Genomic DNA, 16,478 nt, shown 5'->3' with positions numbered 1-16,478 from the left:
AAAAGGTCCGCGCAAATCGAAGGTCAGGTTTATATTAACCCTTTACACTCGAAAGTTCTTCACAAAAATATTTTATTCCGATATTGTATATATCGATGCATTATACTAAGCTTAACCTCTTGCCTTACAATAACGCGTCAGACTCGTGTTTAAATAGAATTTAACAAGCATAAATATTGCTCGGTTCTTGAGAATTCAAATTGAATATTATTCCTCTGTTATCAATTATTATAGTTCAGAGCAAACATATACATAGAACATATCCAGAATTATTGTCTCTTCTCAGTATTAGTAATCCATTATTGGTAACGAAGTAAATGTATCGATCATCGTTGAAAAACGAATCGTATGGCAAGGGATTGATATTATATATTTTGGAATTTAACTGTATCAAATCAAGTGGCGATTGAGAGTACCGAATATTTCGTAGCGACTATTGGAACACGTCCCCGCAGAATTATATTTACTCGATATCACTATCAAAAAGCAACGAGAAACCGTTCCTTCCTTCGAACCCCGCATCGTTTTCCATTTCGTGCGACCGGCATATTCAACCGAAAAATCAGAAAAAATTGCTTGACGTCTGTCCCGATGTGCCAGATTTTTTCCCTGAATTTTTGCACGCGACGAAAATAGGAAAAATAGAAGAAAAACTGATAGTCCAATATGTCCCTGTAACTACCCTTCGCGAGCACGGGGGCTCGCCATTCGACAGGGGACGTTTTTTTCCTCGGTATCTTGGTTCGCGGCCACTTTTCATCCCCATATTCAACCGTGTTTTTCCCTTTTCGCTTGTCCAGTTAACGCGCGGACACGAGCGCGGATGATCGGTAGCATAATAATGAACCGGTCTAACAATGATTAGAGACGCGTTCGCGATTAAGAAGCTTCATCATCGACGCATTAACCCTTTATCATACAACGACAATTAAGACTCGCAATAAAGATTTCTAGATTAACCCCTTGCCCTGTAATGACCAGTGAAACTCTTGGTGAAGATTTTCTGATCAATTTAATAGAAATCAATATTCCTCACAGTACGTGGATCGAGGGGAAACACTATTTTCACTATTTCAGCTTCAAAGTTATCGTGTACTTACAATAAATGAAATTCTCCGCATTTGTCGCAAATTATTGACAATACACTTAGTTGAGCTTAAACTAGATTTCCGAAACCCGTCGGTATGACGGGTATTAAATCTGTCGAATATTATTTGGCGACAGTTTAAATCGATCTTGACGGATGCTATCATGCAACTACACTTTATAATGCTCTATTCTTGAAACACTAATTTCTACATAAACAAACGTGTAGTCTTCTAGAAACGATCAAATCAAATGTAGAATAAGTGTCCGTAAGTCTAGTACTAAGAAATAAATCATGGGGCAAAGGGTTAACAAGCGGCGATGGCCGCCTAACGATCCGCCCGGCGCGGGCGAAAGTAAAAGGCGTCGTTATTAATGAAATCTGGCAATCCGGGTAGCCGGTAACGATGAAAGTGACAATAGTAATGATTGCAGCTTAAATGGTCATTCTAATAAGAGTCTAATTGTGTCGGTCGAGCTGCTGGGGGTGGATAGGGGGCGGAACGTCGGAATGATAATGACGCATAATTACTGTCTTCCAAAGAAGCTGCGCAGCACGTCTGACCATGCACGGGCCCCGGTAATGATTATGATTGTCAGGGGCGTCGCGAGAGCCGCAAGAAGTAATTTGCACGGTCCTGCTGGCATGGTCGTTAGTCCCATTCCGCGTTACTGCACGTATCAACCCATCACGACCAACGGATTTCAAATAATTCCACGCGTTCCCGGGTCGAGATGGAGGATAGGAAAAAGGGCAACCAGCGGTATTGTAACGGTCAGGCCCGGATGGAAGGTAATACGTATTGGGCGAGCGCGAAATTTTCTACCGGCACCTAGTTATGGAACGTGACAACCTGCTCCGGTTGTTTTTCTTGCGCACGCTGAATGGCAGGGACACGCGCGCTCGCAGCGGATGAATATTCGCGAGAAGGTTGGGCGTGTTTAAAAATTCTACTCGTTTAATATGGAAACGTTAATATGCGGACATTAATATGGAAACGTACCTCACACCTCGCGTGGCAGGTTGCGACACTTGGGAATTTCGAAAGATTGATTTTCTTTTCGAGATATTTGTGGGCGGATAGTTTAGAGACGTTGCGAACCACATCTAATTGTAACCTTGATTAGAAACATTTAATAAACTGAAATGTTGGGAATGTTTAAATTGATAAGTTAATTCGTGAAACGCTACTTAACGGCTGTTAAAGCATTATGGTCTTGCTAATTCGGTGTGCAGTGATCGTTAATAATTCGCAAGTGTAATCGTGTTAATGCGTTATTTGAAAAAAAATATATATATAATTAGCAGTTTGCAATTCGTTTAGTTAAACGTTCTAAATATTGTAATTTTACGGAATACGTGGTTACTTGAATACTTGCTTATAAAGTCACCGACCGTGTCCAGATTATTAAAATAAATGGCCGTGCATGAAGATTGAACATGTAGGGAACATGAATAATTAGAAATGGAACAGTTATACGAATTCGCGATCTACGAACTCGATGTTAAATATTACTAAAAAGCTGCTTCGTAGCGGCTCTTTTTACGAATATTGTTACCGTTTTGCATTTGCCAGATTCATAACATGAAACGATATTTAATTAGTTATAATTCCCGCAATTTTTGAACAGACGAGGATAAATAGACGAGAATATAATTATTCATTTAACGATAAAGATTATTTGCTTGGACCCTTGTAACACGTTTGCGTCAACTCGAACTGAAAAATTGAAACAAATTGCTACACCAGCATTCCAGCGTGCTCTGTTGTTGAAAACTCTTCCCTTGAAACGACCACGGTACACCTGTTATTTCTTTGCTCGTTTGCGGTGGTCACTTTTAAGACTCTTGTTACGAGATAAGTCCTGCAGTCACAGGTCAACGTTTTTCAACTCTGGCGCGACTTAGTTTCGTCATAATCCAACGCTTACTAAGCACAGTTCCGTGTTTCATCGCCGCCGGCGTTGTTGCTTAGAAGCTACTAAAAACATCATTACCCCCTGCATAAAAGAGAATGATTTTCCCCGTAAAATATCATGTTTATTCAGCTTTATTGCCAACACTGCCCGTACCATCTACTATCTGTAGAGCCTGCAGTGTAGACACTGAAGTGTCATCTCTAGTGAAACAGTCCTTCTCTAATTTTACGACAAACTTGCGGAGTCTCGACTTACAGACTAAAAAGGATTGCATCTACAGAGTACCCGTGGCAATCTTGAAAAACGAATAAAACTAGTTTCCTCGAAGTTCAGAAAAGTATTCGGCACCAAAAGAGTTAACCCTCTGCGATCCTAAATCAACAGAATCATTAAGCATTTCACCAATTTCTACCATACTTGCCTACAACATAACAATTCCACAACGCAAATACAACTTTAGTATATCCCAAATATTCCTGAATAAATGATTAAAACGTCATGTTAACGCGTTGACTGCCACGGTGGTCACCGATGACAGGAGCTTCCCAATTCCTTGAAAAGAATCGCAATAAGAAAATCGGTGTCGAATAAAACTATTTAGTAATGTAATTTAAAAATATTTAAAATAACTATATAATAGTATAAAATCTCCAATAATTAATTCTAATACCATTCGCATTCGCTATAAAAGAATGAGCAGTATTATACGAAACGCTGAAACTTCTCGTGGCGGTGAAAGTGTTAATCTATAATGAAATTAAATAACACCGACGCTTTCAATGTAGAAACAAGAATACCGTGATCCGCAAAGGTTTAAGAGACATTTGTAATCAGACAGTGTATATTAACCGATTAACTGTGGAATTTAGTTTGAAAAACCTCTGATTCTGTGCGCGATAAAATCGAAAAATGGAGCGTGTACTCGTCGAACGCAGGACGAATGCACGTAGAGTATATTTTAATGAAAGATCAAAGCGAAACAAAGAAGAATTACTTGTTTATGTGAAAAAATAAAGAATTCATCGCTGAAAGAATTAGTATCATGTCAAGCTTTACGATGACGTGTATACTCGTCAAACACAGTTAACTGGTTAAAAATGAGAACACGAAATCCTCCTCCGAGAAAAGCAACGAGTCGCATAGACCGACGAAGTGTTCGAAATAGAATTCCAAGGAAGGTATCGATTCGACTTTAATAATTGAACGGTTACCGAACACGCGCGTCACGGCCGAGGAATTCGACGATGGGGTTCGATCGTCGACGGCCGAACAGACTTATCCGGTTCCTGTCAGCCGCAGATTTTAATCCCTAGACTTCGGAGGATCGTTCCTTTCTTCCCGTATATTCAACGCGTGGGTGTTCTTGCTACGCGATCCGCGGAGAAAGCAGTTGTCAATGGCAGCCAGAGGAACCGTGAAAGCCGGCAACTCCGCGAGCCGAACCAGTCTCGGAAAATCTGATCGGGTTACTTACTTAATTGCGTAAGCAACCGTGGACAAAGATCACGTGAACCATTCAGCGACCATTTGGATCCATTGTCCATTGATCGAACTCCTGTTTCACATCGGTTCTAATCCTAACCCTTTTAGCGCCGACCGTAGACATTGTATCTAAGTGAAAAATGCCGAACTAATTCGATGTAATTTAGTAAGGCTTGAAAAACGATCATTAAAAAATGTACGAATAGCATCTACAAAATTTGAAAAGGCTCACATTAAAAAATAAAGGGAGAATGAATTAATAGCAAGTGTATTTTAATATTTGTTGAAAATCATATTAATGATATTTATTCAAAGCCAATCAAATCGAATCACTGTAGCTCACTCAGTTGAACTATGATTATTTAAAAAGATTTCTGTATCATAAACAATGCTACCTAATGCTGTGACATTCACCTAGATGAACGTGCAATAATAATAATGATATTTAATCGAATTATCTAATATTATATTTTTTCCATTTTGTGTATTTCGCTGTATGAAATCGCGTGGTATTCAACGTGTTAATATTACACATAAGACTTAATAATTTTGCTATATCAGATCAAGTGGTGGCTGAGTGTCACCCCTCGAGTGCGAAGGGTTAATACTTTGAAGACCTTCTGAAGTATTCGAAATCCTTAGCGGAAGAAGCTAAATTCCATATGGCACTCTTGAATATTAGGAAAAAGAACATTTTTACTTTAACTTTCGGTTGTTCGAGTAACTAAATTATTTGTTTACGAATGGGTACTGTAGACATCAGAGTTTGATGTATCTTTCGTCTAGGTGTACCTTTTTGAAGTAGTCTCTGAAATGTCTCTTTTTTTAAAGATTTAAATAAACGTATACACCTGGACTCTTTGGTTATGAATATTTAACGATAAAATATAGTTTTAACCGGCATGTTACTCGTCGGTTATAACGGGGATACATATCAATGAATGTAAAGATTCATTGTTATTCGATACGAATGCAGCAAGATATCGTCCCAACAATTCATCAGATGTCAGCTCTTCATAAATTGGTTTAATGGTTTCCTGTACCTTGTCATTTAGCGATGGTTTTCCATGTGTGCAGCTAGTACCAGCTTCCGCCACCTATCCATTACCCTTGGAACTTCGTATTGTAACTTTTCCCGCGTGTAGATAAATATCCTCCTCACGATTTAATACTGGAGAACTACCGAGCATTTAATATGGTTGACATGTAATCCGTATAAAAATTGTAATAACAGATTTTTTCAGTTTCTTCCGATATTTGTCATAGTATTCAAATGAAACTATTTATTTTCGAAATTATTTCGAATATTCAACGCTTCTAAAGTATCAATAAATGCGAAGCAAGAAAATCGAAACCAATCATTTTGACTGGTACGGTAGTTCTAGTGTTAACAAAATTCACTTTTTACAAAATTCATTTATCGCAAACATCAGACAATTATATTCGTCTCCTCTACACCAAACAATTTCTTAATTCGGACACAATGAAACGCCACTTTCGTATCACCTCTGTCAAACATTTTATCACGTAAAATAAATATTAAACCCGTCGAATGAACAACAGTCGCGTTCTATTGTTCTTAAAAACATGCAGCGTGCCATGCAAGAAAGAGGGATCGCAAGATTCAATTATTTTTTGTAGTAACATTGTGAAAGCGTTCCGTGGCCCTTGCGGTTGAAACGATTAATGAACTGGCTTGCGAACGATCAATATTTCTTATTACCAATGAGATGCGATTATAAATCGGATCCAATGCTAACGGAGACATGTTAAAAAAGGTTTAATGTCTATTTAACAATAACACGTCTCGTTCATTTGTGATGATAGAAAAATGTTTCCGGTAGCGTAAGTGGAGAACGATCGATAGTGACAGTATCAGGATTAAGCGAGATGATTTAGTCAAGAGCTATCGTGATTCTCTACGGCGAGGATCTCCGTATATTGCTTTTACCAATGCGCTCGAACTAATTTCAGCGCAGGTTCGCGATAGACGGCCGAGTTAAAGCTGTAAATCAGTGGTCCTATTACTGCGAACGGTTGCTAGGAGCCGGGAGCAACTTGCCTATAGAGAGTGTAAATAATTGAGCTGCGGTATCTGCCGCAATCCAATAAAGTATACAGGCACTGAAGTAAGCACTGGCTGTAGCACGCTTCGACGTCCACTTCTCAAGAAAAGCCGTACGGCCGAATGGGCACGACGAAAACCGCCTCTGAAATCAAATTGGATTTGTGACATGTCATTTGCTCATCGTGGAAAAAACCGTCTTTCGTCGAACCCCAACCAACTGATTGTACCGTTCGAACGATCGCAATAATAAACATTCATTTTCTCGGCTGGATTTCATATTTCACGGGATCACGGGCAGTCGTTGAAGTCTAGCGTACAATTGGGAATGTTTCGAACGTTTTCGGAAGCTCGAGGAAGAGATTTGATGTCGCCAGTTGCGTCTCATAAACTGTAACGCGTGTAATTTTCGAGAATGTTGCAACGCAGCGGAGAAAATGAAAAATTGAATAAACATGAAGCAATGGGGGCAGAGGATATCTAGAGGAAAGCTCTAGATAAACGAAACCTTGGGCTGTTACGTAGAAGAGCGGAGATTTACTTGTGGGAAACATTCCCTAAGAATCTTGGAAATATTTTGGAAATATTAATGTTTCAAAGCTGTTTCATTTGTTAATCATTTTTAATTTCATAAAATTAAATTCGTTTTTCCGAGTATCAACTTAGGTTCCAACTACAAATAAGTCTGTTCTTTTGCAGGAGTCTCCTAGCCTTCTTAAATCTAGGCAAATTAATAAATGAATTAATTATATCCTCGAATACAAGAACTTACAAATGTTATAAACAAAATGAATAAAGGGTCCTTATATCTTGTAGAATTTTTTAGCTAGATTTAATCATTCACGCTCCTATACGATGTTCCGATTTATATTACAGGTATATTCACAGTGATGTGTTACAACGTGTTATGCGACAAATACGCGACCCGTCAGGTGTACGGTTACTGTCCAAGCTGGGCACTCGACTGGGAATACCGGAAAAAGGGGATTCTGGACGAGATCAGACATTACGCTGCAGATATAATCAGCCTGCAGGAGGTGGAGACAGATCAGTTCTACAATTTTTTTCTGCCCGAGCTCAAGCACGACGGCTACGATGGAATTTTTTCTCCGAAGTCGCGGGCGAAGACAATGGCGGAGAATGACCGGAAATACGTCGATGGTTGTGCTATCTTTTACCGAACAGCCAAGTAAGTGTGAAACATTTGAATACCGGTGCTCGACGATTATTCCGAGACTTCGATCGTCGTCTTTCGTCTATCGTCGTATCAGTTTCAATATTTCACTCACCTGTTCCTGTATTCCAACGCATTTATACCTTTGCAGTCGAATATCGCTATGATAACGACTTCGAGCTTTCATATCTAAAAGTAAAAGGTGCAAACGAACAATTTAATTACTCAAATAATTAGACATTAGTAACGTGGTTTTTCTCTAATATTTAAGATTTCGATACATGATTCGATTCTTTATGGAAAGAGTTCCCGAAAGTTCAAAATTTCTCGTCTGCAGAGGGATAAACTTAATAAAACTACTTTTTATAACTGTATTCTCTGTATACTACTCTGCTAATATCGTGTTTCGAAAAATGTCTTATACAATATTCTTGTTACCTAATACTTGCTGTCGAATAGTCGTGACCGTTTCACCTTCAGTGATCGGTCCAAGTTTAAGACACTGCTAATTCCTCGATAATAAATTTATTTCCATCGTGCACAGTTGACATTCTCGTGAAAGTATTTACGCAATTCCCGCCCATCATCTGTTAAGCAACTACGTATTTACCGGTGACGTTGATTCAATCTTGTTTACGGGTTTAAAGACGTAAGAGGGATGATGGCGGGTAATAGGTATTCGGTAAAGAATATATTTCCTAACTATACGTGCAACACATATCGTAGAGGAAGTTTATATTCCACATGGCGCGTGTAATACGCCTCCTTACGAGTTGCATCACGAAAATCGTCTGACTCGCCCCGAGTAGCAACGCTTCTTTCGCATCGTCGAATCGAACGGGGGAACTTCTTTTTCCCTCTCGCCGATGGAATGTTTTGCATGCCCGAGATTAACGTTCGCCGTAAACAATCCTCACGCTCCGCTTCTGGTTTTCTGTTTCAATAGATTTACCTTGATAAAGGAGCATTTAGTCGAATTTAATCAATTGGCAATGGCGAACGCGGAGGGCTCGGACAATATGTTGAATAGAGTGATGCCCAAAGACAACATTGGACTTGCCGCTCTGCTTAGAACGAAGGAAGCTGCTTGGGACAACGGTATGTAACAGAATCTTCTGATGTTATAATAATATTAGGTCATTCTATAAGCAATGTCGTCTTTTTCATGCTAATTTCTAGTGTGAAAGATTAGTACTTACGTTTTCTTTAAATCGTCGACGTGCTAACCGTCGTTGCGTATGACCTTTTCCCATTTTTCGAGTAATTTCTTAATGCCATTCTCGAAAATGTTCTGTCATTTTCTATTAAAAAAATTGGTAAGAAATGATTGCTTATGGGATGACCTAATAAGCATTAGACTTGTAACGTATAAATGACCGGTCGTCGTTCGCGTACACGCGTCGATGAAAAGTTTTAAACTTTTGAAATCATTTAAATTTCAACAAGGTTTAATTTATGCGAAACTATGAAAATATCTAAAGAAATTTTACGGATTTTGTGATTACAGCGAAGATAAAGGCAAGCTTGATATGTTCAAGCGATTATTTATCTACCAGTTATTTCTCATAAATCTAATAAAAGAAATTATAGCTCACTTTCTAAAGTTTTAGGAACACAAACATTCTTTGTAAAATCAATTCATCGATAATATATTTTTAACAAAATAAAAATCAATCAATATTACATACGGACACGTACCTACACGATGTTCAAATGTATGTAGTAGATATCTTGAGAGATTGTGCAAGTTAATTAAAACGAAAATCACGAATGATGAAATTGCGGTGTTAACTTCGTTTCCAAGTCATTAACGGGAAAAAATCTCTCTGTTTCACCAATAATGGCACGCGTGAGGTAGGTCAGTACGAACACGACTGTAACGCACAGTGCGAAGGACAAAGACGGAGACTTGCTTACGCGCTATTATTAATTTCGTCTCCGTTGATTTTCGATTCTATTTTGTCGTGCAGAGTCATGCTTCAAAACATCTGCTACGTATGAAGTATCCAAACGGCAATGGAACTGTATTCATACAAATTTCTCTATATTATTTCTTCAATGATTATGATCACCCTCTGCACGACGCATTTTATTGTCTATTATTATATTACATTATATTTTCTTATAAAAAGTCAATATAGACTTGTCTTTAATTTTGGCCGCTCAGATCTGGCAAATACCCTACTGTGCGACGATAAAAGCAATTTACCATTCTGCTGAGAACCTTTACGTCACAGAGTATTCACTTGATTAGTTATTGTGGCCATTATGCGAAGTGTAATAGATGTAAACGAGTTTGTTGCTTCACAAGGAACTACAGTGAAAAGCCTCGCAACTTTATTCATTAATGAAACTCCAAAATTATTTAAAAAACATCATTTTCATGTAATTGGAAATGTTTAAAAGATCATCGAGCTAATAAGAGTGGTTAAAGGTGAGATGAAAGTGCTGTCTACCAAGGGAATCATTTCGAGGAATATGATTAAATGCTGCGAATAAAAGTAGAACGCTAAAGGGGTCAACAAAGCACAAAGTTCAGAGATATACCATGTTTAGCGAAAATTTGATTCATGCTCTCGACACGAAAGTTCTAATTCTATCAAAAGCGTTTCGTTTTAAAAGTATAAAGTATTACGCATCGTTAGAACGTTACCTAGACTCGATCATTAATTTCCCATGAAATATAGAGGGAACTCTGTGAAGTTGTATTCGAGATTTCAACTATGATTGGAGCTACTAATACTGATAATTAAAACATCGTGAAAGGATTGCTCTGTTTCTCGAGCGAGCTATATTAAAGGTGAAATGATAGAAACACGCCTAAATTATAAAACTAGTCCGGAAAATAAATGATCTGACTTGGTGGGAATCGAAGAGACTGACTAATTAATTGCCAGTAGTGCTCATCGAAGAGCGTATATTCGAAACATCTGAAGGAGATGGAGTGGTACGAGTTTGGAACAGATAAACAAGAGTGACCATATAATTCATGCCGGACTGCCAATCCTATCGCGCGTACCAATCTTACAAACGTTCCCCATGTGTTATTGAATTTTCTTTTTTCTCAAGGACGTATTAATTTGCATCTCAAGGTGTAACTTCGTGAATACATTATAGCAAAGATTTACCATCGTTAATCCTTTTCCCTTCTTCTTTTTTTTTCTCTTATCTTTTTCAAATTTGCCTGTACCTCGTTAGGATCCTGAATTTAACATTTTCACCGTCACATGTATTACATGTGACCTGTAATTAATCATTTATAATCTATTAAGTTAAAAAGTCAAAAAAGTTTATTGCTATTGTTTGAAGAAACTTAGAGACAAATTTCATTGCATTAAAGTCTATTATTTTTTTTTTTATAAAACAAATTCATCTATAGTTTATTTATTAAATTATATACGACGTGTAAGAAATATGGGGTCGCATAGAGTATGTATATTTCTCATCAGAATGTAAAATGTTGAAAGTGTCTTTAATGTTTTTGTAAGTTGATGCTGAATATTAGACGTTACATTTAAAAGGTAAACTCTATCCCCATTTATTCAAACGCGTACATTCAAACTAAACTGTGATGGTTAAGAAAAACCTCTTCTTTATCAGCACAGCTATCAGAAAAACTGGTTCTTCAGAAATTACCGACCGCTGAAAAAGTGGAGAACGGTGTTGCTATATTTTATTTATATTAGAACTTTTTAATATCTGACTATCTGATGAATTATCAATATCTCTATGCTTTAAATACTTATTAAAATAAATATTTAAAATGTATATAACAATAGTACTTTTTATCTTGCAAACGAAATTCCTTTTACTGAAACAAGTTTACATCCACTCATTTGTTGTGTGCACTGTAAACAAAACATTTTAATTGTGTCTAATATTCTTTACTTAATCGAATTCACTGTTAGACTAAATTCTTAAATTTTAATTATATTTTATAGTAGAAAAATTGAAAAGCCAATAGGTCCAAATTTTATCAACAGATGGAAGCTGTTTATTTTTTGAATCCAATTTCTTACGTTAGGTGGCGTGAATTCCTCTATATGGTGAAGAATTTCTAAACTCCATTCAAAAATCTCAACACATATTGCAAGCAGTTAAATTGTAAAACAGTTGTCAAAATGTCTGGTTATACTGGCTTAGAAAATTATTTGGGCCAACCAGTCCAAGGACAGTATAATTTCGATCCTTCTGATTTTGGTCAACCTAACCAACAATTCGAGTTTCAGACATATAGTGACCAACAATCTGAGAGTTATTCCTCTTATAACCAAAAAAGTTTTTTAAACCCCACTCCAAATACATACGGTAGTGATATGTATAATCATGATGACTTTACAAAAGGTGATCAATTAAATCATTCTAAAAGTTATATATGTATATTTGAAGACATGTTTTATAATAGTTCATATGAAAATTTAGGATCAAATGGATTTGTAGACGAAGAAGAAGAACCTCCACTCTTGGAAGAACTGGGTATAGACCCTAAACGAATATTACAAAGAACATTGGCTGTATTAAATCCATTTCACAAAAGAGGAGAACTTGATGATGCAAACTATCTACTTCAGGATTCCGATTTGGCTGGCCCAGTCGCATTCTGCATAGTATTTGCTGCGTGTTTATCATTGTCAGATTCAAAAGCTAATTTCAGTTATGTTTATGGCTTAGCCGTGACATTTTGTATATTCATGTACATTCTTTTGTCGCTAATGAGCCATAGAAGCAATATCACATTATCTTCTATAGCATCTGTTTTGGGATATTGTTTACTACCTATAGTAGTACTTGCTAGTTTTAGTATATTCACTACATTGAAAGGGTCTATAGGATTAAGTCTTGCCATATTGGCTGTTGTTTGGGCAACTCTTTCCTCATCTAGATTACTTACTACCATATGTGGAGAAGAAAATCAACGTCCTTTAATTGCTTATCCTTGTATTCTTATTTACGGAGCTTTCACAACAACAGTAATATTCTAATAATATTCAATAAATTTATATAATTTCTGTAAAAAATATATTACCATAAAACATTCTTTACATATAAATAAATCACCTTTTAAAAGTTTATATCTTATATGGAAAATTCTTACTTTTATTTAACAGAGAAATTTTTTATTTGTTAAAGTCTTCTTTAATATTTCTTTGTGCATTATTAATATCTTATATATTGTACCTAAATATAATTATGTGAATTATTAATTTAACTATTTTCTATAGCTTATAAATAAATTATATTATTAAACTTTACATGTGTTTTCTTTTTTAATTTATCCTATATTACCATATTAATGATGTGATCAAACATATTGCTGGTAATTAACTATCATTATACTAATAAAAAAATAGATTTTAGAATTGAAAACAAAACAGGTGTATAATAATATCAGGATTAAAAGTTATGGGATATTAATTAATAATACATTTTATATAGAATAAGAAAATCTTAAAATTCTAGAGTTTGTTCAGCACTCGCATATACCTGGTTTGTCTTTGTTTTTATCAATTTTATTATTGATAAAGAATGAACTTGGAGAGTTTTACATGTAAAAGACAATTTTTCCTCGGATAAAGAGAATTCAATTTCTAAAACTGAACTTCGAAAGATATGCATTGTCATTTTTCAAATATAAACATCTTAAGAAATCTTAAAATTGCTAAATTTGTTTTACTTAAGATTTTATAAAAAATGTAGAATAATATTTTCTTTTATATAACACACTCCATGTTTTCAGGTCTGCCATCTGATCCAGCACAAGTTCAGCAACCAATTTTAGTGTGTACAGCACACATTCACTGGGATCCAGAATTTTGTGATGTTAAATTAATTCAAACAATGATGCTCAGTAATGAATTACGTTCCATTTTGGACCAAGCTGGCCAGTCTTTCAGACTTGGTCACAAGCCTGACTCTTCCAATGTTCAACTATTACTTTGTGGTGACTTCAATTCCTTACCTGATTCTGGTAAAATGTTACACAGTTATTTTTACAATAATTTTTGTTTCAAGGTACTTTATATACTTTGGCACCTTAAATTTAATCAGACATATTTAAAAAATAACTTTTCAACATATTATTATTTACTTAAATTTATAGTTCAGAAATGTGCTCAGAATATAATATAAACAATGTAAATATAATATTAAGAATGTATTGAATAGTGTTGATCGTGTATGGGGTATCTTAACGTAGTGAGAACAAGCGTATCTATTCGTAAGATCGATATTTTTAAATTAAATTTAAAAAATATTCATGTTTATTACAATACAGGAGTAATCGAGTTTCTTACATCCGGACGAGTAGCGGCCGACCACCGTGACTTTAAAGACTTAGCTTATAAATCATGCTTACAAAAGATCTCTGGTTGCGATAAACCTAATGAATTCACCCACTCTTTTAAACTTGCATCTGCCTATAGTGAAGACATCATGCCCTATACTAATTATACGTAAGTTTTATATTCCTAAATCAAAAGTATACTTATACATATAATTTTATATTACATAACATTTAATTTTACAGATTCGATTTCAAAGGAATAATAGACTACATTTTCTACTCAAAACAAAGTATGGTACCATTGGGACTTTTAGGTCCATTAAGTGCAGATTGGTTTAGAGAACATAAAGTAGTTGGATGTCCACACCCTCATGTTCCATCTGGTATATCCACAAATTCTTGTTAAATAGAATATTAAGCAACACTATCAATTATAATTATGTTTCATATTTCTGTTTCAGATCATTTTCCACTGTTGGTGGAACTAGAAATGACACCAACAGTAGGAACAAGCAATGGATTGATCTCACGAAGGTAGCAGCCGCTGCGTACTAGGCCCAAGTAACAATAAGGAAATAAACAATAATAAGAAAAAAATCTCCATCACATTTTTCTCTTACTTCTGGCTCTAGCAATATCACTCGCAGTCAACGACTATTCTAATGGCAAATATTACAAATACTCCATACTACCGCACATTCAACAAATTATCAGATATTGATGAACAATTCTAATGACCAGGTGAAGGGAGTCGTGTTGTAATGCGTTTAGCCCATGTATAGTGTATTGCATTTTTAAGACTTACCTTTCCCATATTAAGAGTATCGTAACCTTTATCACCATCGTAATATGTAGATACCTATTTTCCTACAAAAAGATATTCCGATCAAGCCTCTGTGATATTGACATTAACAATTGGAACAATTTCACATATTTATTAACAAGTTAGTATCTACTAGAAGACCCCCTAATCTCTTCCTAAATGTCATTACAACATTCTCCAAGCCAATTTTTTTATAAGAATGCTGCCATCCAACAAGAAATTGTATTTTTAAACAAAACAAAAACAAAAAATAATGAAAACATACACGCTATACTGGGCTGTGCGAAGTGATTGGAGTTGACTTAACAATTTCAATGCAAGTACAAATCTGTTCTTATTGGCCACGTATATTGATAATGATAATGTTATATAAAGAAATAGATGATATTGTAGTGAGTGTATTTGTAAGTATGATAATGTAATGATGTTCATCAATCATAGCATCGTGAAAATCAGTTAACATTCACTTATTAGATTTTGTTCCAGTTATTAATATATACCATACCAATGTACTACTTGTTAATTCAGTTGCGCTGCACGATTATTAGCTTTCTTATACTTGTTTTTTAAGTACATACAATTGATGTTTTCTGTCATTCTTTAAATTCTAATTAATATTTAATTTACTGTTATGTTAATCAAGATTATATTGACATTTTTCATTATTTTCGCTATGGTTTCATTTTAAAAAGGTATGAAGATAAGGATAGATATTACTTTCATTTATTACTTACAAAAATTGTATTTATTATTATATTTTAATTACAGTCAATTGTATGAAAGCGTCTAAAATATTAATGTATAAGTTCTGCTGTTTAGATATGTATTAAAAATAATTTAATATCTTTTTCTAAAAATTTTGTAAGTAAATTTGTTAGATTTTTTGTCGAATTATTTAAATAACGAGACCAATATTGCAATAAATATTTTACCACGCTAATATTGAATATATAATATGGTAAGCACCATAACAGTTCACTATTCATTTAAAAATTTTATCCTATCTTTCTCATAGTACTACGAGTTCTATAATATCTTAATTATACTTAACTACCTTATTAAGTTTTATTTTTATTTCAATGAGAATAGAACACGTATATGAAATATTTCATAAAGTATAAAACAATGAAGTAAATTCTTTATTTACAATAATACTTTTAAACATCTTTCAAATGAAATGACTACATGTTGCATAATCTTCATTATAGATAATGAATATAATCGAAATGAAATAGACTTGTGTTCTATTCATATTTGGTAAAAACGACAACTGAATTATACAAGTAGTATGTAATTAGTTTATCAAAGTCATGTGTGTAGTAAATGTTGTATAAAGTAGATAATTACATTCTAGTTTTAATTAATGAGAATAGAAATGGCAGTGTCTATTTGTATATGTATTCATATATTATCCACAAATCGCATTATTACTCAATCAAATGAACAATGAATACACAAAATATACTACCACGGTTACTCGTAATTTGGGGCCTAAATTGAAACTGCACATTATACTTTGTAGTTTTTAAAGAATCGAAATTTTCATTCTTTTTACAATAAATGTATCTATTTTAACATCAATAAGATGTATGATATTAAATGTTCATGCTTCATGTAACAACGTTTTTTCAAGAGCTCAACCGTG

The 16,478-nt window shown here is 34.8% G+C and overlaps 2 protein-coding genes across 8 annotated transcripts in view; both read left to right on the top strand.

Moving 5' to 3' along the window:
- The window catches only part of twin (CCR4-NOT transcription complex subunit 6-like twin), a 460,925-nt gene extending 444,508 nt beyond the window's left edge, over nt 1-16,417 (top strand). For all 7 annotated transcript variants that reach the window (XM_076366642.1, XM_076366640.1, XM_076366641.1 and 4 more), the window contains 6 exons: nt 7,430-7,742; nt 8,674-8,825; nt 13,465-13,695; nt 14,002-14,179; nt 14,254-14,393; nt 14,472-16,417. In XM_076366642.1, coding sequence (XP_076222757.1) covers nt 7,430-7,742; nt 8,674-8,825; nt 13,465-13,695; nt 14,002-14,179; nt 14,254-14,393; nt 14,472-14,548 — 1,091 coding nt within the window. In that variant the 3' untranslated portion in view covers nt 14,549-16,417. The remainder of the gene's footprint in view (nt 1-7,429; nt 7,743-8,673; nt 8,826-13,464; nt 13,696-14,001; nt 14,180-14,253; nt 14,394-14,471) is intronic.
- Yip1d1 (Yip1 domain-containing 1) lies at nt 11,726-12,979 on the top strand. The gene is made up of 2 exons (XM_031991153.2): nt 11,726-12,071; nt 12,150-12,979. The coding sequence occupies exons 1-2, from the start codon at nt 11,849-11,851 to the stop codon at nt 12,707-12,709; spliced, it is 783 nt and encodes a 260-aa protein (XP_031847013.1). The 5' UTR covers nt 11,726-11,848; the 3' UTR covers nt 12,710-12,979.
- Nucleotides 16,418-16,478: the final 61 nt, after the last annotated feature.

This window comes from Nomia melanderi, chromosome 4 (assembly GCF_051020985.1).
Source record: "Nomia melanderi isolate GNS246 chromosome 4, iyNomMela1, whole genome shotgun sequence".
NCBI classification, from domain to species: domain Eukaryota; kingdom Metazoa; phylum Arthropoda; class Insecta; order Hymenoptera; family Halictidae; genus Nomia; species Nomia melanderi.
Note: the sequence above shows the minus strand (reverse complement) of the source record. Positions and strands in the feature narration are given on the sequence as shown.

What these genes read in the sequence shown, in the direction of transcription:
- Yip1d1 (XM_031991153.2), top strand. Translation starts at nt 11,849, where the DNA reads ATGTCTGGTTATACTGGCTTAGAAAATTATTTGGGCCAACCAGTCCAA. An exon ending in TCATGATGACTTTACAAAAG is followed by an intron (nt 12,072 to 12,149) that starts GTGATCAATTAA and finishes ATGAAAATTTAG; the next exon opens with GATCAAATGGATTTGTAGAC.